A 24,412-nucleotide genomic window follows, 5' to 3' on the forward strand; every position below is an offset into this window, starting at 1 on the left:
TAAAATCAGATATGTTTTACTCCACAGCGAAGGGCTGCTGCCGGATCCCCGGCTGCTCATCTGAAATCAGGCGAATTAGGAGCAAAGAGGGAATATGCCTGAACTATTTCAACTATTCAGCCACATGGAGCCAGTTACTGCGGGAGAGCTAGATAGATGGCTTCTGCAGAGGACATGAAGAGACAGAAGGGGGTAGACTCCCTGCACAAAGGATTTTTACCTCTTAGTCACTGTGAAATATCGGCTGGGCAAAACATAAATATTAATAAATATAATATTAATAAGTTATATCCTGAGTTTAGTCAAAACACTGGTGGGGATGTGAAACAGCAGGTAGTGTTACTTAACTGTACACACACACACACACAGTTAAGTGAAACTACTGAACTCACAAGATACTGTTTACTGTACTCTATACAGAAACATGAGGGGATGATATCATTATTAAAGACATAATAACATACTCATAAAGGAATGTATACAGCCTCCCTTGGAGAAAATGGTTCAAGATATAATGCTAGAGATGTCCTGTTGACAGTGTGTGTTTGTGCGCTTGTGTCTCACCTGGGCCACGTAAGCCAGGTCGGAGATGAGTGAGAAGCTGTCCACCTCCCCGCGGCCGATGTAGGTCTGCAGCAGGATGTTGATTTTCCCGTAGCCATTCTCCACTCCTCCAGCCGCCGGCAGCTCGCAGAAGCTACACAGCAATGTCTCCAGCTCTTCCATCTCCTCCTCACGCACCTGCACACAGCACAAGGCTACAGCACTGCATCTTCATATGAAAGTGAAAGCACATTAAACAAGACCGAAACTTATGATGCACAATGATATCAGAACGGGTGGGTAATATGGCAAAAACATTATATCACATATCAGAATATGTTTTCTAGTTATCTAGAAGTTAAAGTTCTTTTGTAATTACACAAGTATTCAGTTTTTAAATACTTACCATATTCACAATATGCTTACAAAACCATATTTCTCATTACAATTACAAAATGTATCACAATGACAATAAAATATCAATATGTTTCCCACCTCTAATCAAAATCATATCAGTATTGTCAGATACTAAAAAATCAGCATTGGATGGATGTTTAGATTTGACAAACATTTCAAACTGATATTGGATGACATGTTTATCATTCTTCAGAAGAGCAGAATGTTTAGGCTATTTTGGGCTACTGTGCTAAAATGTCTGCATTTTGTTCACTTTACTGCATTTGTAACCATCAAAAAATCAAGCCAAAATGTATTTATGTAGCACTTTTTACAAGCAGCTTTACAAAAGTGGCAAGGAAAAACTCCCTAAGAGCATGAGGAAGAAACCTTGAGAGATCAAAGATTCAAAAGAGGAACCCATCCTCCTCTGGTCAACACTGGATAGCAAACAGTAACAAAATAATTATTTAATTACTCTGTAACACTAAAATATATTGTTGCTGTCGGAAGAAAACCTTGTATCTCCATTTTTGGCATTTTCCAGTTTTTGACATAATTTGAAAGTATCTGTTACTCTTTACATTGTTTGTAAATTTTATGATGAATGGCCTAAAAAGAAATTACCCAAAATGAAATGGGAAACATTCTGGTTCCATTGACTTACATTGAAAGGAAAGTATGTTTTTTCCTTTTCCTGTAAAGTTACCATTTTGGAGATTTAAGGTTTTCTTCCGACAGCAGCGATATGTAGATGTAGCTTAATTTTCTACATTTTAAAAATGTTTATGTTTCAACATCGGCAGATGTGCACATGAAACAATACAATATCGGAAACTGGCTTCAAACAGCAATTCTGAAAAAGGTGCATCCATATGAAACCCTGACAAGCCTGTTGTTAGTGTCTGTTACATTCTGTAAAATCCAATTCCAAAACAATAACAATGTATATGCAGTAAAAAGAGAGGAAAGTGACCTCTTACCTTAACCTGCTCAAATTCCTCTGCTTTAGAGACAATACTCAGAATATCAGCTTCTGTTTTCTGGGCGTTGAAAAGCTCATTGAAAGTCTGTGAAAGTTGAATTTTTTTAGAAATCAATTATCAATCTAAAACAGCTGGTCTCCAATTTCTGGTCCAATTTCCAGACAAGTCATACTCTTTTCATAATTCATATTTATATTCAATATTTAGCCAAAAAAAACAGAAAGAAGTTTGAAAAGTAAAATATAACCATCTTTTCTGATTAAACATATGCTGTTATGAAATTTAATTCCACAAGTCTAATTTTGGTTCGTTTGAGTTATCACTTTCCTTTGCACACATGTATGGAAAAAATAATAATAATAATAATAAACTAGGTTGCACTGTATAAACTGATAGCACAGTATCTACCATGTTAAACTGTATATCAAATAATAAACATTGGCAATAATAGTAACATTAGAAATCCAGGTCCTCATTCACAGCAGACCACAAGTCATGCATGTACCATGGTAGCCAATGGTGCTATTAGTGCAACAATGACTTTGCGGTGCTGGACAGAAGCCTGGAGTCCTGTCCAGCTGTAGTATCAGTAGTAATATGCTACTGAAAACAGTGAAGTAGTCTTACACTAAGCTTAAAGGTTCCACAGGACCCTTCAACTGTAAATAAGCAATGTGTGGGAAATAATGAATCAGGTATACCTCTATGGTGTTATACTTGATGTAGAAATGACTGGCAGTTCTGCCAAGGTCAGTCGAGGCAAAATAACCAGTCCTTTCCTCAAACCGGATCATACGAGCCTTGTCCAGCTTCCTCCCAGCCTCCACCACTAATTCTTTCCTGTAGAGCTCCAGGCCTGGATCCATCTATGAGAAACAGTATTTTATTTCACTTATAAGAGGGCTCTGAGTGTGAACTATTGTACAGAGAAATAGAACATCAACTATATTCTGGTTTATGACAAGGTACAGTAGAGTAGGGGGTTATCACATCCACATATAGGTCAATGGTAAGAGAAATGCCAATTCTAGGAACTGGAAATGATAAACAAGGTAAAACGTGTCTGGTCTCTGTGGGCAGGCCTGAAGTGTACCTGGTAGGCCTTATGATTAATGCCATAAACCAGTGGATTGGCTCTCATTCGTACGTAGAGGTAGGTGTAGCTCAACCACTTAACAGCTTCTTCAACATTGGTAACAGTTCCCAAAGCCACCTGGGAGAACAAGGAAAAACATGCAGAAGAGCATATTGCAAAACATCAGCTGACGTTCAAAGTCATATAGCACGCTGAGAGAAGAAATGTATACATCATATCTTGCTGTGAAGATGAGGCCAGACATATTGTGGTTAGACTGCACCACTTTGTGGACACTTCTGGAACTTTCACATCCTCTATGTTTTGCTACACTTTGCTGTTGGATGCTGCCATCAAGTGGAAAAATGAGGGACTTACCAAGAGAGGATTATGGTTTTACTCTTTCTATTCCTACATTTATTATCATAACATTTAATCCTAAGATTGAATTCTCAAGCATCAAGCAAACAACTAACAATAATTGTGATAATTGATTTCTCATGGCTTTGTTTAATCTATTAGTCAGGAAAATAAAGTGCAAATCAAATTTTTTATGTCACACATGAAGTTATAAAATATAAGGGTTAACCCTTTTCTTTTTCACAATGCTCTTTCAGATACAAAATGCCTACCCTATCTTCCATATCACATTTGCAATCGACTTATCAGATAAGCAGATCTTCTGCATTCCCCTTAAAATGCTATTTAAATCATTAAAGATATAGAAGCAAAATAGAAACAACATCTGAACAGCAAAATTTAAAAGGTACTATTATGGAGGTAGTCTGATTGTACAATAATTTTGCACTGCTATTTAAATGATTTCTCCTCTAATAATAAAACAAAGACAAATCAGTTTGTGTGGTCAGTAACATTGTATAATCAAACCTGATGTATCTGAGCACACAGAAACAGCCCAGGTATTAGGTTGAGCCATGTTAAACTACACATATTGCATGCAGTATTTTGCAAAAGCTCCATTTTCAATGACCCAAAACACTATTTTCATGTGGAAAGGAGGCTAAATGCAGATGTATTTTTTATTTATTTATTTTATTAATTCCATAAGCATGAGGTTAAGCAAGTATGTGTAGATTAGCACCCTAGAAAGTGCAGTTTTCAAACAAAAGCTCATTTATTTTGCTTGCTGAAATGCAAGTTGTTTATATATTATATAGCTATTATATCATTGCTGTTTTTTTTTTCTTAACTTAGAGGATGTTAAAATGAAGTGTCTGTAGGTTCCCTCTGCCAGTCAAGTGACGTCAATTGGAATCACAAATGCCATCAAGTCAACTAATCAACCAGATTAGTTGTCAATGATTTTTTATCATCAACATTACTGATAATGCTGATTAGTTGCTGCATGCCTAATTTACATTTTCATTTTTGTTTAAATGTGTGCACACTGTTAAAAAGTTATGTTTGCAGTTTGTTTGGCTTCTGTGTTACTTGGATGAAAAATTTCTCAAAGGGCTGCAGTACCTCAGCATTGAGGTTATCAGCCAGGCTGGCATGAAACTGGCTCTCGATAGGGTTCTGCTGGGTGAGGAGGGTTAGGTAGTGGCTCAGCTTGTCATGAGTGGTAATGATGGTGCCCTCTCCATACTTATCAAATTGAGGACGGCCAGCGCGTCCAAAAATCTGCATCACATCCAGGATGCCCAGATCCACCATGGCACCCCGTTTGGCATCGTAGATCTGCGTGCCCTGTTGACATCATGAAGTAGATAAAGAGAGCCGAAGAGTCTCATCAATCAATATCATGCCTGTTGAAATCAGCTGATATCAAGGATATATGTAATTATCAATATATATATAATTTGTAATCATTATCAGTATAAAATATATAATATACACACAAGTACGTATACATATATATATATATATATATATATATATATATATATATAAAAATCAATATATTTATTTACAGTAGCAAATTCAACTAAGTGTGCACATGAGAATATCGTGTTTACACAAAATCACTTTATATAAAGAGAATTTACAAAGCAAAAGAAAAAGAAGTGATAAATGTCATATCCGTTGAGGACAGAAGTGACCAGATTCTGTTTGCAGTGAGGCTGAATTCATATTTAGTCTTTTTGTTTCAGTGGATGCTCATGCATACATAGGCAGTATGCACTGTGATATCTCCACACAGAAAGACCTGTCCTCTCACCTTTATGATGACTGCATGAGCAGGCAGGTTGACACCCCAAGCCAATGTGGCTGTACACACCAGGACCTTTAGGTAGCCCCTGGAGAACATGTTCTCCATCAGCGTACGGTCCTGCCGCAGCATCCCAGCATGGTGGATCCCAAAACCATCAGGGAACATCTCCCTCATCTGCTTATTCCGTGAGCGCTGCACCTGTTAGGTGAAAACAGATCCACAGATATATTCATAAACAAGCAAACTCATCATTTGCAGCACACTATTCAAGAGAGATCATATCTGCTGGTAACAGGTGGCATATTTAAACCAAAATTCATAAAGCTGTAATAACACCTAAAAGAGATTTTCACTACACAGGCATTTTATGGTTCAATATAGTCAAAATTAGACTGGCTTTATACAGTGAAACAAGCTCAGAGAAAAATATAAAGATAAAGACAAAGTTGAAGATAAAGATAAGGACAAAAAAAGGTCAAGACAATGATGAAAACAAAGGCGAAGAGGAAGAAGGAGAAGATGAAGACGATAATGAAGATGTCGAAAAAAAGATTATGTAGAAGGTAAAAAACAAGGTCAGGAAGAAGAAGAAGAGAATGAGGAAAAAGAAGATGAAGGTGAATGTAAAGATGACAAAGAAAAAGAAAGAGGCAAAGATGAGGAGGAAGGATGTGAAGGTGATAATGATGAATAAGAAACTAGGAAGATATCAAAAAAGATGAAAAACAATGAAAGGAAGGAGGAGAACAAGTAGACGATGACAACAAAGACAATGAAGAAAAAGGAGAAGCAAAATTGGAAGATGCAGAAAAAGATGAAAGATGGTAAGAAGACAGAAGAGATTAAGGGAAAGACAAAGACAAGCAAGGAGAAGAAGAAAAACAAACGAAGAAGGAGACAAAGACAGAAGTAGAACACACAGACACCAAGAACATGAAGAAGAACTATGCTGCTGTGTCAAAACCTGTCGTCTAGTCTTTGTTTTTTGGCAGCTTTCAAGTAAAAATGGGCAAGACTGAGGATGGTTTGTAGTTGTGGCAGATGACTAAAGAGGGGAAAACCCAAACGTTTTGGACAGCAAAATACAAATATTTTTGTTATCACTGATGCTGCTTGTGACGTGCATGTATGTGCATTTGTCAAAGACATCCACCCACAGTGGGCTTTAATGAGTGTGGTGATTGAGATGTTATGTTGTGTTGACTGGCAGTGAGGGTCGTGACCTATCCTGACAGTAATGGCCTCCTCATCAAAAGGTTTTATCTCCTTCTGCCTCAGTCCAAATAGAGGTCAATAGCAAGCAGGCCCCATTGCCTTTGAGAGAGAAAAAAGCCCAGTGCAGACAGCATCTTGCTCTGTCTCTCTCCTTCTTCATCACGTTTCACCCACACGGAATACCAACTATAGGTGGCCCACCAGAAGGCAATCTCACTGCACTCTCACCACACTCTTCTGTCTGTCTGCAATTGTACACCCATGTGTTTGTCTTTGCATTTCCTTGAGCCTCCACAAATATTCCCCTGTCGTGCGTTTTTTTTTTTTGTTTTGTTTTTAAAAGAGTTTCTCTTCTCAGTCCTTTAATGAGCCTTGTTCCTTATTCCTTGAGGATATCTTCCTTCCTGATAATCAATGCGCTCATCCACACTCAATCAAAAAGCTGTCTGTCATTCTTCTGTAACAAGCTGCTTTTCGCCATTCAGTAACAAGCGGTTTATTTTTGTCAGTTAATGACAGGTTCCATGCTGCCATTTGCCATCCTAAACCACTGTTTTCCTGTCTTTAGAGGGCTGTCCTCTCACAGATCATTGATTACTTCCGCTTTTTTGGGTTTTTTAATGAATTGCTGCATCGTTTGATGTTTATCCCAAATAAAAAAAGTATTATGTGTGTGTATATATATATATATATATATATATATATATTTTTTATACACACACACACACACACACACACACACACACACACACACACACACACACACACACACATATATACTTTCCTGAATTGAGTCACTATTTATTTCCTGTACATCCATTTTCACACAAATGTGAGACATGATTTATTTCTTGGCAGATTTAAAATGTTTTAAGGTAATGAATGTAGCTCAAAACATATTTGAAAAATGACAACCAAACCCAGTGGGTGCAGTCAGGTCCTGTTAAGTTTGGACAAATATCTCAAGCTTTAATATGAGGCCACTTTTAAACTGATTATATTCTAGGCACTTTCAATATGCACAAAATGTTTACTGCCATACTTAGCTGAAGTGTATACATATCTGAAGTGAAATTATACAAAGTAAAATTAAAACACATTTTGAAAAAGTGGCATCATAAATATTTATGCATATCTGTGCAAAGAAATGAGAAGCATATGTGCCTGAAGGCAGACTCAGCAACTTTACAACTATAAAGAGGCAGTTGTGCCATCTAAGCTCTGTTACCATAAAGCTGCAACAAGGGCATAGCTTGGGCACTTCTATTTAAAAAGAGTAAAAAACAGTAGTCACCAAACAGAATACAGAACAGGGCCATTGGCTTGTTGTTATTATTATCATCTTTTTTTTATGCAGCTGTTGTAAACGTAAAGCAAAATGTGCAATCTCGCCAGAAGGTCGAGGCTATAGACTCTAATTGAAATGCTTACGATAAGGTTTGCTTTGAGGTGTCGGCGAGCGTTAGGCCTGTGTTATCAGATGTTAAGTTAAAGCGAGGTGGGAACGGCCTCCTCTATTCCGAAGCTGGATTCGAGGTGGCAGCGCGTCGGCGCTCTGATCAAGCCTGATTAAGGCTTGCTGTGGAGAGATCATTTCCCTATGCACTGTGCTGAGGCCCGAGCTGCCTGCCTCCCACCCTACAGCAGACACCGCTGATTACCTATTACACAAGCTAGAGCAGAGAAGACACCAGCCACACTGCAGCGGGACACTACAAAGACACAGATCACCTCTGCTCACGGAGCTGCGCAGACGGCATGGACGTCACCCCGGCGTGAAAATGCAGCACAGATAACAACGGCCTCCTCCGTAACCCGCATGTCAATCAAAGCCCACCAAGCGCTAATCACTCGGAATAAACTAATTTACACACCAAAGAACTCATCTAGCTCCCAAATTTGCAGAGAGTGCGGCTCATCGCTGATTTCAGGGCCCTTAATAGTCATAATATTTCTACTGATGGTTTGACAGAGTCATTAACACTGCATGAGAGTAGTGGGTGAGCAGGAAGTGCTGCCACTCAAACATACTCAGGCTCTATTCTCCCTCCTCTCCCCTACTCATCTCCCCTACTCTATGCTCAACATAAGCTCTCAGTAGTAGTTTCCCCTCTCAGAATGTTAACATCACCTAGTGAGTGCTTAAATACAAATGTGCATTTTGAAGCAGGATGGACTTCCGAAGTCTCCACATTAAAGTTGTAACTGCTTAATCATGAACACAGGCATAGAATCACTCATTGTGGTTCACTTGTGTTGGATGCAGAGGATGCACTTTTCATATTTTCAGGCTGCATTGCAAAGGCTTTTAAAAAATAATTCTAGACATCTGAAAAAGTTTTCCAGTTAAGCATGATGGCTGGCCATAACACTGGGTGGGAGGGCTAAAAATTAACACTTTTTCCAATTGCTCACACTAGTGTTGTAGTACTTGAGTCTGGTCTCTGTCTCGAGACTGCTCTGTAAAGCATAAATTAATGGTCGTGGTCTTGTTCTGGTCTCGATATCATATGGACTGAGTGCAATACATTCTTTTGAAGTAAGAGGAAACAGAACTTTTTCTTATAGCATTACTAAATATAAACAATTTTCTCTACATGTTTAAATGAAATCTGTTCACTACTACTTGAGGATCTAATTGGTCCAGATCTGGTCTCAGTCTTGACTTGGACTCACCTACAACACTACCTCAAACTTTGTAGCATCACAATTAAGAGTCCCTTTTCAGCTACAGCAACAAAGCAATGAAATGAGCTTGTCAAGCTAGACAACTACACTAGCACAAGTGTACCATTACCTAATGGCTACATGGCAGCATTGCTAACATAAAAATCACATTATATTTCACAGCAGCATTGCACTTTATCAATGACAAAATTGACAGAACAAGATTTAAGTTCAAGTAATTATTGAAAGACTCTGTAAAATTGCACCTGCATGTCTGTCACAAGTAATTATACACTTTAATTGGTTGTGTTACAAGCTCCAAATGTATGTGCTCAGCTGCTATAACAGACCATTAGTTAATGGCTAACAAAACATTGTAAACTCCAGAAGGACACTAAGAGAAAATAGGATTTTTGCAGTGGTGGAGCAAATTAAATAAATTCTGCTTTAAACATCGCCATATAATGACACTCTCATACTTTCACTGTATTTGACTCAGTGTAAACAAAATGTTAAAATCCAATTTTAGAACAGGACCTCTCTGCCCAACCTAGTACTGACTGCAGATCGCAGGCAGGCAGAGCTTAGTGTTGTGAGATTACAAATAAAAAAGCCCAAATGAATAATCAGTCTAGGGAGCATTTCACTCTGTGTAATTTGTCACAATGCATTTGATATGGAATTAAGGCTATGTGACAGCTTCTACAGCTTAGGCTAGATACAAATCAGTCCCATCTTAGCCAATCCATATTTTTCTTACAACCTTTTGGTGGTGCTATTGTTGTTAGACCCATAAAAGTTCAAAACCATCACCTACAATCTAGCTATTTGATAAAAGTAAGTACAAAAATGTAAGTGCCAAAAATGACATCTTTTGACAGAGAGCCACCCCCACCGTTAAGGCTGTATTTGCAACTGCAAAGTATATCAACATAAATAACTGAAGCACCAAAAAGTATATTTTACACAGGCTACTACAGCTCAATAATGCCCAAGTTATGCTACTGAGTACACACAAGTACAGTAATTGAACTCTGAGGGTTGACAGTTTGTTTTCCCCCACCACACTGTGAATCAGCAATCAAAACACTTCTACTGTCTGATTTGTATGGCCAACACTTCTTATAAGACAAAAACACAGACAGAGAGAAGTGCTGGATGTCTGAAAAGAGTTTATTTCTGGATGCGTGCGCTCTTCCAGCACAACATTCCACTCTTCCTGGGTCACTCTTTGGTCTTTCTAAGCAGCGATGACAAGAATGCGGCGTGTCTTGACGGCATTTGATAATGACAGCCTCAGGTGGTGATATAAAAATAGTAGAAACCACAGACAATCGATGGAAATTAATGAGCTAAATCCTGTGCTGTAGGCCCGTCCCAGGTGGCTGAGGGGGGCTGAGCAAATCGACAGAAGCTGATGAGCGCCTTTGAGTACAGAGCACTTTCACCATCACAGAGGAAGCCTGTCAGCCTGCTGTCACACCTGCCGTCTCCTCTATCTGTACAAAAAAAAAAAAAAAGCCGAACTCCACCCGAGCTGTCCAACCCAACCCCGTGCCTTGTGCGTGCAGCAGGCCCGTCTTTCATCCACATCAGTGTGCCATCATCAGCTCCACAAAAACAGCACTGCAAGGCTGTCTCAAAGCACCCTCCCTCTACACAGTGGAGTGAGTCACTGCTGCAGAAACCCTCTCTCACTCACACATTCTCTCTCTACACAAATAAAATCAAAGGAGTGAAGCTTTATTAGCATCACTGTCAAAAAACACATCACCCATGCATTCTAAAATTAATTGAGGTGATGAGACTAACAGCAGCAGAGAATTTGATAAAATTCTCATAAAAATGGAAGTGCAGTACACAGACTTAACAGATGTTTCAGAATTCTATTACCAACAGTATGCCTCTGCCGTTCTCTGGGCTGAATACAAGCAGTTCCCTGCAGTAACAGGATCTGACCACTAGATGTCTCCTGTCCTCCATCTACAGTGGCAGAAGGTAGGGCTGTTGGTGAGTGGTGGGTGACGGGTGTGGGGCAAAGGGCCGAAAGCCAGGGCTTTGGTCCAGGAAGGCGGGTGCTGAATGAGGTATCAGGAAGGCTGCTGTAGAACAGAAAGGAGACGCAATGTGTGTCTGAGGCAGGTAGTGGTCACGCCTGCCAGACAAAGCTGACGGAAAGGGACAGGGAGGGTCCCAGAGAGAGCTACAAATTGCGGGCTTCACCCCCCCCCCCCCCTTTTCTCCTCCCCCATCTCTATTTTCAGACATATTTTGGCTTCATTCACACAACACAGCCTTCCCTTCAACATGCTAGTAGCTATGGTCAATCTACTACAAGCGTCCTCTCTCTAAAAGAGCATACAGGCTCCTCGCAGCCAGTACAAGATGCCTTCCTCACAAGATCCCTTCAAGCTTGTTAATCCGCAAAGGCTTCAAACAGTTCAGGTACAACTGAGAAACATATTAAGCACAAAGAGGGAACTTGCAAAAGGTACCATTTTTTTAAAGAAACTACAAGTGGTTGTTCAGCATTCTACACAAAAGCTGGGTTCAAAATACCAAAACAGCAATATATCATACCTCAACTGATATTTTCAAAGATATTTCTGAATCTACTTTTAGACAGGGTGTCTATTGTGAGATAAACCATTATCTGAGAATGTGACTTTTAGAATCTATTCGCATGCAGTAAAGCCATATTATTAATACAATGTATCATAGTGTAGCATTCAATACGAGCTTCTCAACTCAATACGCATAGGTATCGAACAAAACATTCAACAGACTGGAGTGAATAAAGTACTCAGTTTAATACTGATTATACTGCATGAAGTACAGCAAAACGTAAACAAACAAGCTCACAAAGAAGGCAGACCCTCCTTCCTCTGAAAAAGCTGCTTCATCTTTGACAAAACGTCAAGAGAAGGAAGGAAAAGCACACTCATTGTAAGAATATATTTGCCTGTGGCTAGTGCATCATTATAAAATATTGTAGTTTTATAATATTGATTGCCCTAAAAAACTAAATAGATACATTTTAACATAAGGCAAATTTTCGATACTCCCTATTTTTGCTGTATCAAAGAAAGTATTGAATCAAGACGTCACCATATCATATCAAACAAATCGCAATTTCTGTGAATCGCTATACCCTATGTGCCATTACTCATAATGCTCCAGCAATACAAGGGTCATAATGAGGCTTATTTCTAGGCTTCATTGCAAAATTTACAAATCAATTCACAATTTACTAATCAACTCATCATCACCCTAGTTAACAACGAAAAGGGGCAAAAATGTATTTTAAGTTAATGTTTCCATCTTCAGTTCATTAGGGCATTAGAAGAGACAATGTTTTCTTAGATAATGTGGCACCGTGGAGTTTTGCCTAAACCATTCAGACTGATCTCTTAGCGGCATGGAAACACTAAATTAAAAACTCTGCTTTATAGTGCCCTGATGCGCCCTCTCATAAAATTATACAATATGATATACAACAATATAGGGCTAGGAAATTTGATAATATTTATCATCATTGTGATAAATTACTGCATAATATATCACAATATGCTTTTCTGATCATGGATACCATGAGTACTTCCCAACTGCAGGTCTGATTACAGAGACAACATAATTAGTCCTGTTTCACTGGATTTTGTATAGCGCAGTCTGTGAAATGTTGAATACAAATTATAGGATTTATATTTTTTTGATAGCATTTTTTTAAACATGACACTACTTTAGCTTTTCTAACTTGTCAAATGTCCAAAAAAGTAAATATTGTGACATATCGTGTGCCATTAAAATGTCTTAGAGTCTTGTAAAATTAAATTTGCCATATCAATCATCTCTACTGTGACACACTATCATACATTAAGGTACACTATGATATCTTGTACTGTTACACTCTTGTTATTGTATATGTCTGGTGAGATGCTCTATGTCATGCTTCATTATATAATGAAGCTATTCTAGTGATACATATTTTATTGTGAAGTTGCTGCTAATGTCAGCCCTAGCCATGACTGCAGACTGCACTGAGGTCACAAACGCGGCTCCCACTACTTCGGAGCAGTGTTTTTCATCTTACCATAGAACTACTGACGCACTCTGGGATTCGAGTAGTGTTGTGGCATATGCAGTATGTTAGCGATAATGGGTTGCTGTGTGCTAAGCAGAATAAATGGGCTAGGACTTGTGGCAGGGCCTCGGACTGGGATCCCCATCCATCATTTCTATTTATAGACCCAAGTCCTTCAACCAGCTCATGCTCAGGACCCTGTACAGAGTCAACTCCTTCGCCTCATGAAAATGAACAAGCATCAACACACACTGTACGCACCACAAATGCACAGCCATTTTTTGTGTTGTTTCTATATAAATAGACCTCAAAGTTAAACAAATACTAATAATAAAGACACATTAATCACAATACTTGCTGAATGGTGGCTCCTGGTTACTTGTTTTTAAACAAAATATATTTGCCCTAAACAACCCCTTTCTCTCACTCTTCCGCTCTCTGTCTCGCACACACATACACATACACACACTCATTTGGAAATGCACTTAAACGCCCATGCACATCCCCACTCAATTAGAAACTTTTGCTCTTTAATAGAGAGTGCTTTGCATAGACAGCAGCTCAATAAACAGCCATTATTCCTGTGATTTCCCACTATTACTTATTCAAGTGAGTGCATTAAGATATCTAAGCCTGATTGACAGCCTCTTCAAACTAAGTGATGGCGCAAATTAATGAACAGCGTAAGGGAGATATGTAGTGGGCTCACTTCTGACTTTTAAAGCAGGATAAATAAGGCCAAAAAATATAATTGACCTTATATGTGCTGTATTTTTCACTGCGCATGCATACTGGGGATTAAAAACAGGTATAAATATTAATGCAGGGCAATTTCCATAAGCAAATAAGCAGTGTATTATCAGAGGATAAGTAGCGCTGAGGCTCAGGCGGACTGCAGGAGATGCAACCTCACTAAAGTGCCCACTCTAACTCACCTTTTACTGCTCGAGTGTAAGCAACTTTAGCATTCTTTACTGGTGAAAGGCTGACAACTTCGGCAGTAACACATACAACCCAAAACGTTTTCACAGGGTCAACTGGGCTCACTTTCACTTCTGAAGAGCAGAAAACCACAGACCCCAAAACTCTCCATCTGAGAGAAGCATTCAACCTGGTTTTGATGCCTCGCCACACTTCTGAGTCATGACTTCCAGTTGCTTCTGATGCTTTGTTGGTTTTATTTTAAAACAGACATATATAAGGAGGTAATAGCCTTTGTAAATTATAGATACCTACTAATGAACATACACAGAACATGGATAGTAAAATTATATTAAGATACCAAACTTTTTTTTTCTGTGTAAAACATAACCTTGCCTGTCCATGTTTGTGCTCAGTGAAAGAAATAAGACCCATGTGATGTTGTGCATGTATTTATGCCTGGCTTATAAAAATAGAAAGCAGATTAGAGAAGACACTGAAAGAAGCATCTATCTTGGCAAAGCTCCTGGGACTGAGGCAAAGGTTATTAAATGCATCACTCTGCCTTCTGTTGGGAGATTTAAATATGAAGTTAGTGTTCATCACCTTCCCCAGAGAAAACCAGCTCCACCTCTGTGTATTTACACACCACTGATCTCATCTATAACACACACACACACACACACACACACACCCACACACACACACACACACACACACACACACACACAGACCGCCACTCCACTCCATTAATAACGCACACACGGGTATACATATACTGCACAAGTCAGAGACCACCCCTCATTTATTTCATTTCCAGTCAAAACCTTTAAGCATAAGTTCTTTATTTTTAGTGTCAGGGAAAAAAGCAGAAATATGTATTTAACAGAAAATATCACAGAACACAGAATGTTTCTGTATTAATGTGTCCACTATTTGTCTTTATTAGAGCGTCCATTCTCTTCAGGAGACTTGGTTTCAGTCTTTCAAAGAAATCCAAAGGAATGATTTTCCACAACGTCAGACTTCAGTCTTAGACATTGGTTGCATTTTCTGCTTCTCACAATTCAATCCCAACAGATTAAATGTTGAGGTCACAGTGGAAAGATCAACCAAAACACAGATTTTTTTCAGATCCAATGCAACAGTGGAGCTTGATTTTAACATACCTCTCAAAAATGAGAGGGGGGGGAGAGGGGGGAGGGAGGGAGAGGGTGGGAGAGGGGGGGAGAGGGAGGGAGGGAGGGTAGGGGAGAGGGGGGGAGAGGGAGGGACGGAGGGTAGGGGAGAGGGAGGGAGAGGGAGGAAGGGTGGGGGAGGGAGAGGGAGGCAGGGTGGGGGAGAGGGAGAGGAAGAGGGAGAGAGAAGGAGAGGGAGAGAGAAAGAAGGAGAGGGACAGAGAGAGTGAGAGAGGGAGTGAGAGAGGGTGTGAGAGAGGGAGGGAGAGAGAGAGAAGGGAGGGAGAGAGGGAGAGAGAGGGAGAGGGAGAGAAGGAGAGAGAGAGAGAGAGTGAGAAGGAGAGGGAGAGAAGGAGAGAGAGAGAGAGAGAGAGAGAGAGAGAGAGAGAGAGAGAGAAAGAGAAAGAGAAAGAGAAAGAGAAAGAGAAATTTTGCCTCTTCAGCTCCTTATTGATCCTTTTCTGCCTGCGTGCAGCCGGGATGACTCTAATCCATCACTGGCCGCTTTTGCTGGCCCCTCCAGCACGGACTACTCCTAATGAAGCCAGAACCAGTCTCTCCACTGCTCACTCCTTCTCTCTAACTCTGTCTTTCTCTTCACTATCGGCTGAGCACAGTCAGCGCTGCAGGGGACAATACTGACTTTAACACATGCACGCACGCACATACACATGCAGTCTCTTCAGCCTTCTCACTGTCGCCATTTCTGACCAACAGACCAGCACCAGCGTCTTTGCTCCTGATAGGGCACAATGGCAAGATGATAGATGAGAGGAACTGAAGAGAAAAGTCATTTTTAGGGTTGTCTTTTTTCTTTTTTTATGGAACAGGACTAACACGGACAAGAAAAAGGGGGAAAATGGAGGGGAAAAATGACAGCTTTAGACACTTTTGACAAATCTTTCACTGCTCACAAGTGAGGACTTCAAGCGTATTTTTCAGCAGCAGGTTCCATTTAAAATGGCTTTCTGTAAGATTCTGAACAACTCCCCCACTGGGTGTGCAATAAACTTCAACAATGCCTCCCCCTCCTCTCTCCTCAGAGCTGTAATGTCCCTCACAAGTGTTTGGATCTGTTACCAGTGTTTTGAAAAGACTGAATGGGCTGTACAGATAATAGGTATGATCTCTGTGAGGACACCTGGATGTAGAGAAATCTCAGACTGGAGAGTGTAAAGTGAGCCTGAGCTGTAATGCCTCATGGCACTGTCAAAAAATACAGACAGGCAGCACTGAAACTCTCTCACAATGACAGACATATGTCACATATACAATACTGTGCAAAAGTCAGAGACCCCCTTCATTTATTTAATTTCCAGTCAAAACAGTTACAAGTTATTTGTATTCAAAAATCCACAGGTGTTTCTGTCCTTCCTCTGTGAAAAGAAAATTTTACACTATGGATCTGAAAGGGTGTGTAGCAGTCAGGAAGCTGTAACTGAGGCAAGGAAATGTGTCAAACAAAGAGTCCAGACCTCAACATCACTTAATGCATCTGAGATTGGGATCCTCAAGAGCAGAAAATGCAACCAACTTCTAGAACTGAGATTAAGACTGAAAGAGGTACTATTTAAGTGGTGGATCATTCTCAGCACTGCAGTAACACTGATGTGGTGGTGGTGTGTTAGTGTGTGTTGCGCTGGTCTGAGTGGATCAGACACAGCAGTGCTGCTGGAGTCACCGCTGGAACGAGGATAGTCCACCAACCAAAATAATCCAGCCAACAGCATCCTGACACCACTGATGAAGGAATAGAGGATGACCAACACAAATGGTGCAGTAGCAGATGAGCTACTGCCTCTCACGTCACATCTACAAAGCGCACTGGAATGGTAGGAGTGTCAAAGTGGACAGAGAGTGGACAGTGTTTAAAAACTCCAGCAGCACTGCTGCATCTGATCCACTTGTACCAGCACAACACACACTAACACATCAGTGTTACTGCTGTACTGAGAATGATCCACCACTCAAATAGCACCTGCTCTGCGAGAGTCCATGGGGGTCCTGACTGCTGAAGAACAAGGTAAAAGGGCACTAACACACCATGCAGAGAAGCAAATGGTTCTAAATTCTAAAATTCAATGTTCATTCCAGTCCATTCATATATACACACATATATATGTATGGGTGTGTGTTATGGCAAGCCAAAAAGGAAATATTTAATGATTTAATTATTGCTTTTGTGTATGTATGTATGTGTGTATATATATATATATATATATATATATATATAAGCATTAATTAAATCATTAAATATTTCCTTTTTGGCTTGCCATACCACATATATATATATATATATATATATATATATATATATATATATATATATATATATATATATATATACACACACACACATACATATACATATTTTATTATATCTTTTCAAGATATAATATAAGTCTATAGAAATGAAACTTGGATATAACTTAAAGTAGTCAGTGTACAGATTTTATAGCAGTAGAAATTTACTGTTCTCTAAAATTAACTCAACACACAGCCATTAATGTCTAAATAGCTGGCAACACAAGTGAGTACACTTCACAATGAACATTGTGTAAACATTGTCCAAATTGTGCCCAAACATGGATTACTGGAACTGTGTCCTGTGGTCTGACGAGACCAAGATAAACTTGTTGGTTCAGACGGTGTCCAGCATGTCCACCAAAACATCTTTGTCTCTTGCCTACAGTCAAGCATGGTGGTGGTAGCATCATGGTCTGGACATGCATGAGTGCTGCCGGCGCTGGGGAGCTGTGGTTCGTTGAAGGAAACATGAATACCACCATGTACTGTGACATTCTGAAGCAGAGCATGAGACCCTCCCTTCGGAAACTGCACCGCATGGCAGTTTTCCAACATGATAAAAACTCCAAACACACCTCCAAGATGACAACTGCCTTGCTGAAGGTAAAGGTGATGGACTGGCCAAGTATGTCTCCAGACCTAAACCCAACTGAGCACCTGTGGGGCATCCTCAAGCGGAAGGAGGAGGAGCGCAAGGTGTCTAACACCCACCAGCTCATCACGAAGGAGTGGAAGAGGATTCCAGTAGCAACCTGTGTAGCTCTGGAGAATTCCATGCCCAAGAGGGTTAAGACAGTGCTAGATAATAATGGTGGTCACACAAAAAATGTACACTTTGAGCACAATGTGAAGTGTACCCACTTGTGTTGCCAGCTATTTAGATATTAATGGCTATGTGTTATTTTCAGAGGACAGTAAATCTATACTGCTATACAATCTGTACACTGACTACTTTGTTATATCCAAGTTTAATTTCTATAGTCTTGTCCTATGAAAAAATATAATAAAATATTTGCAGAAATGTGAGTATACTCACTTTTGTACTCATGTCCAAATATTCATCAAGTCTAAAATTTGTTGTCACAAATCCTGAATATATTTCTTCACTTTGTCAATTCCCTCCGTTTTAAACTTTGAAAAATTCTAACGTCTGAAAAATAAATCATTTTTAAATGGCTGTTTTGACTAGAAATGATCTAAACAAGGGGTAGTCTCTGTATATTCCTCTCTAACTCAGCACATTAAACTGCAACTAGCACCTTTTAAGCAGATGTGCTCAGTAAATGTTTCTGAATGAACTGTTACCTCAGAATCATGAACCACTAGTTAACTCAAACAAAAATGAATAATTGATACAACACAACATACAAAGACCACACTGTAATTCTAAAACAAGACACTTATGCATCATGTTAATGTTGACTGTTAGATATGCATTAACTCTTGAGCAAAACCCAATAAGCAGTGAAGTTCTAAGGAAAACATGGTTTGCAGCTCCTGAAACGCTGAACACTCAGCTGCTCCCTTTAGGAGGAGCCCTTTCTCAGAGACTAAGCAGCTGGCCTCTACACCTGAGCTGAAAGCTGCCCTCTGTGGATTTCTAATTGCCCGCGCTCACCGTCTAATACACCGGTGTTGGAAAAAGTTTAGTGCCGCACCTTCAGGGTTCATTTTCAACGAGGCCAGGACCGCGTGGCCTTCGCAGCCGCTTCCTTGGACTGTTTACCCCTCTCCCCTGAGGAGCCAGCGCTAGCGGAGGTGACTGACCTCAATTTCTCTCCCTTTCCTCCGCTTTAGCGCTCATGAATAAGTGCTCATAAATAACTCCACTCAGTTCATCTGCGGCCGGCCCCAGCCCGGGTAAAACTCCGCAGAAGCACATCGCAAGTTCAGTGTGCGATGAACGCTTCGGCCTTGCAAAAGGCGAAAAAAAGAGGGGGGAGTGCCTCCGAATCATCACCCAAGGGAGGACATTACAAATTAAACACACATTTATTACTTTGCCTGGCCACTGTATGCTCAGAATAGTGGACTGTCGCAAGCTGTATTTCTCACAGTCTGGAAATACTGTACTGTACTGAAGTGAAGTTTATAACATGCTGTGAGTCACACAGAATGCTTTTCACACAAATCTAAGTTGATGAAGTGAATAAAGTCAATGCAGTGTTTTATTTACTTAAAAATAAAAGTTCTCTGTAACCCTCTGTTCCTGTCTAGCTGACAGGAAATGAAACACTAAAACCACCACTGTATACCAGTGTAAGTTGTCTGATATGATAATGTGTGATTACATTAGGAAGGACACTTTGGCAAGTAAAATCACTAACTTGGAGGTTAGGGAACTGGCCCTGTGACCGGAAGGTCACCGGTTCAATCCCCAGGGCTGACAGCACATGACTGAGGTGTCCTTGAGCAAGACACCTAACCCCCAATTGCTCCCCGGGCGCCGTGGATAGGGCTGCCCACTGCTCCGAACAAGTGTGCTCATTGCCCCCTAGTGTATGTGTGTATGTGGTGTTTCACTTTACGGATGGGTTAAATGCGGAGGTGGAATTTCCCCGTTTGTGGGATTAATAAAGTATCACTTTCTTACTTATTACTTTACTTACCCTCTTCACAGTTAGCTAATCTACTAACTTAACATCACCAGTTACATCATACATTAGTCATGCAATGAAATAAAAGTTCTTAATCAAAACCAAATTTACAAACTAAACCAAAAAATTAACGAAGGGGTTCTTTTTTGTATTAATGTAATCATGCTGACGATGCTTCAAAGGTGATAACCGCCATGCTGAGGAATGACTAAGTGCTAAATATTAAGAGTTGTAAAATTGTGGAAATATAATACTTCACAGTTTCCCAAAGGCATCTAAGGCTGAATTCCAGAGTGCTTCTTCTTTAGCGATACATAACACCCTGCCTCGTGGAGGTAGCTTTGAAAATCCTGCCTAGCAGTCTAAACTTTGGTGTTTGTCCATTAAAGAAAAAACATCCATAAACCTCTAAGAATCTAAGAAATGTATGTTTGCAGTTTCAAAGTCAGGGTAAAAAAATACAATTTAAGCAATTTCCATTAAAGAATCAGTTGATGTTAAAAAGCATGCAATTTAAAGACAGCATAGAACACCATTGATCTGCTGCTGCTATTTGAAAGCATTTGTGCTGACCAGCAAAGAGTAAAGAGAAGTATTTTTAAGAGAAGCAATTGCCCTTTTTCATTGCCATTACAATTATCTGCTATGTATTTGATTCTGACACTTCATTATAGACATCTCTATCCATATCAATTTACAACAGCAGGTCAGTATTGCATGAAGAGTCTAATCTGAGTACTTTTACTGGTATTACGGTTGGTATTGCTGCATGAACAGGGAAACAAACTGTTCTGCTAAAGACTTTAAATCAGTAACTGAATCAAAAGCATTTTTTGGACATCCTAAGAAATCCATTTGTGAATGACCTTTGTGATCAAGGCTTTTGCTCACCTGCTTTTCACAGTGTCCATAATCGGGCCCTTGGTCCGCCTGGAAGAACGATGACTCCCCTCGGTTCTTCGCCATTTCAATTAGACTCATGGCTGTACGCACAGTGGAGTTACGGGCATGGACAAACACCATCACCTGAAACACATGTTCATGGGGGTTACCCACCAGGGCATCTTTAAACACTTCGATTGGCCCATATCAAATATTAATTTATGAAAGCTAACATATGGAAAAATACATTAAACATGGCACTTTACAGAGGATTCTGTCAATAATAGACTGCAAAATCCATTTCTAACTTTGTTTTGTGGTATGATAATTACTAAAGGTCTATGGGTCTCATTCTGCCAGCTACTCAATTATGTGAGAAAGAAGTCATGTACCTCCCCCACTTTATTCTTAAAAAAAGGAAAATAAATAAAGAATAAAATAATGACATGATGGGATTAGATTTTCAGTAGTATAATGAAAAATGCAAATAATAAAATTGTCTAACAATGACTTCCATTTGCAGTTAACAGGTAATGACCTGAGCACAACAAGAAATAATGGAAACAACCTAAATAAACATACAACTAAATCAAACAACAGGATAACCAGATAGGGTCGACGTAAGTGACTGTTACGGTCAAATTCAACCCTTAGTAAAACATTGAAGGCATTCAGTTTTAGTAAATTGCTGATACAAACAAATCTGCCAAAGTAATCCAGCTTGAAAGCCATTGTCCATGACGAAGCATGAGAGAAGGTGAGATGCAGGTTAGTTGTTAGCAACTAACAAGAGACTGGAAATAACCATAGCGTTCTACCAGTGCAGAAACCTTCATTCTGCATGACATCTACAACAACAGAAGGGCACAGCAGCATACACCTTTTGTTAAAGGACAAAGGAGGAGTGTAATCTTCCTATTATACTCAGGCTGCCCTTGCAAAACAGTCAATACCCCAGACAAAAACAATCAATAACAGAAATACAAGACAGTTATGAGATGGTAGCAAAAGGCCTCTCTGCCCCTCCTCTCCTGCATCCCTCTTGTCCTTTGAGGACATCATAAAGTACTGTCAGTGAGAGAGGAAAGCATGTATACACATTACATGTATGTGTGTGCAGGTGTGTGTGTGTGTGAGAGAGAGTGTGAGAGAGTGATAGAGAGAGAGAGAGAGAGAGAGAGTACAATTCTTGTACTGACACAACACCTCTGCACTGCTCACGCTGCTATGTATTCTTATTTTCCGGGGGGGAGGTAAATAAAACATAATAAAAAAAAAAAAAAAAACATAAAAAAACATAAAAAAAATAATAAAACATTGTTCTCTGCTTCAATATTCTACTTCACCTCAATCACACTAGTATAATTTTTCTGTTTGTATTAACAAAAATAAATACAAGTGCAATTTTGCAGTTATTTACAATATCAATTCCATATACATCAGATGTTATTATTATTACTACATTATTTTATTTTCCATTTACAACACTAAGCATCAGTCTTTCGCCACAGTTTCTAGTTAACTGCTAGAATAACCAAAATTATCACTGCTGACTGAATGAATGAGCAGAATGAATGTTTCAAGCTTGCTGAAGAAAACAAACCATATGGTCTGGATACGCATAGAGGTATAACATTGTTGTCTTCGTGTCTCCATTTTTGTCATTTTTCTTTTTTTTTTTTTTTTTACATAATTCGAAAAGGCCAGGTGCGCTTTTGATGTGTCTAAATGTGATAATGAATATACTCACAGAAATGGTTCTAAATTACTTAGGGAAAATTATTCATCCATTTACTTCCATTAAAAGTTAAGAACGTATCTCCTTGTCTTTTAAAGTTACCTTTTTGGGGATTGAGATTTTCAACAGGAGATTTGAGCAACTGTAGCAGACTTGAATTCACTATCAATTTTAAAAAATAATTAAAGAAACCAAATGAATAAAAACAAATCAAAAAAGCTAATTTAAACATTCAAATATTACAACAAAGCTAGCAATGCCATTCCTTATATATGTAACATTTAGTCTTGAAAACAGGTGCCCTGATTTCTTTACAAGTGATTCTGAAAGTCCTCTATAGAGTATCTGGAGACACTTTAATGTCTCTAATAATACTTTAATACTTTTTTTTTCCCCTCAAATTTTCTCCTCAATTTAGTACTCTCCAATTCCACCCACTAGTTAAGACTCCCTCAATCACATGATACTATCAACTCTAGGAGGGCGAAGGCTAGCAACCGGCTTCCTCCAAGACCTGTGAAGCCAGCCATTGTACCGCTAACACAACGTCATTGGACAGCCGTACGTGCTCGAAGGAAACCGACAACCGCCAGTTCTGTTACGTCAGCCAACAGCTAGTATCATGCTGAGTGATGGGGAGAGAAGGGGGGTCAACCTATCCACCCAGAGAGCGAGGCCAATTGTGCTCTCTAAGACTCCCAACCACTGATGTAGCATCACTTGTGAGCTTCTGATGACAGGGCCAGCGCTTAGATGGTTGCACCACTCGGGAGCCTGACACTTTAATTTTTATTAAACTACCTGGTGAAACACTAGGATTATGATTTAAGATTATGTTCAGAATAAGGTTTAGATTTTGGATTGAAGTTATGTTTAGGTTTAGTGTTGCATTAAAACAGAATTCAACGCACTCAAAGCTCAGTTGCATTTAGTTATGTTAGTTCAAGACAAAGCGGGCAGCTACAAAGCATCTACAGATGCTTCTCTCAAAAATAAAATATTACCATGGTATCTGTTTGGTTGTGATGCAGAAGCAGAAATTCCCTAGCTGGTCTAGCTAAGCATATAAAGCACTGCTTTGAGCATGTACTCTCCAAGGCTATTCTTCTTCTTCTTCTTTCGGCTGCTCCCTTTAGGGGTCGCCACAGCAGATCATCTGCCTCCATGTTGCCCTATCTACTGCCTCCTCTACTTTTACACCAACCATCTCCATGTCCACCTTCACTACATCCATAAACCTTCTCTGAGGTCTACCTCTTCTCCTTCTACCCAGCAGCTCCATCTCCAACATTCTTTGACCAATATATCCACTATTCCTCCCCAACACATGTCCAAACCATCTCAACCTGGCCTCTCTGGCTTTATCTCCAAACTGCTCCACCTTCACTGTCCCTCTGATCTGCTCATTTCTAATCTTGTCCATCCTTGTCACTCCCAACGAAAATCTCAGCATCTTCATCTCCGCCACCTCCAGCTCAGCCTCCTGTCTTTTAGACAGAGCCACAGTCTCCAAACCATACATCATAGCAGGACGCACTACTGTCTTGTAAACCTTGCCTTTCACTCTTGCTGCTATCCTTCTGTCACACATTAGCCCTGACACCCGTCTCCACCAACTCCATCCTGCCTGCACCCTCTTCTTTAGCTCTT

At 39.7% G+C, this 24,412-nt stretch overlaps 1 protein-coding gene across 3 annotated transcripts in view; it reads right to left on the bottom strand.

Moving 5' to 3' along the window:
* The window catches only part of ascc3 (activating signal cointegrator 1 complex subunit 3), a 149,869-nt gene that overhangs the window by 41,160 nt on the left and 84,297 nt on the right, over window positions 1-24,412 (bottom strand). For all 3 annotated transcript variants that reach the window (XM_037537204.1, XM_017708223.2, XM_037537203.1), the window contains 7 exons: window positions 21,034-21,168; window positions 5,183-5,374; window positions 4,486-4,710; window positions 3,019-3,138; window positions 2,627-2,791; window positions 1,923-2,009; window positions 565-741 (listed from right to left, as the gene is read on the bottom strand). In XM_037537204.1, coding sequence (XP_037393101.1) covers window positions 565-741; window positions 1,923-2,009; window positions 2,627-2,791; window positions 3,019-3,138; window positions 4,486-4,710; window positions 5,183-5,374; window positions 21,034-21,168 — 1,101 coding nt within the window. The remainder of the gene's footprint in view (window positions 1-564; window positions 742-1,922; window positions 2,010-2,626; window positions 2,792-3,018; window positions 3,139-4,485; window positions 4,711-5,182; window positions 5,375-21,033; window positions 21,169-24,412) is intronic.

This window comes from Pygocentrus nattereri, chromosome 3, assembly GCF_015220715.1.
Source record: "Pygocentrus nattereri isolate fPygNat1 chromosome 3, fPygNat1.pri, whole genome shotgun sequence".
In the NCBI taxonomy this organism is placed as follows: Eukaryota; Metazoa; Chordata; class Actinopteri; order Characiformes; family Serrasalmidae; genus Pygocentrus; species Pygocentrus nattereri.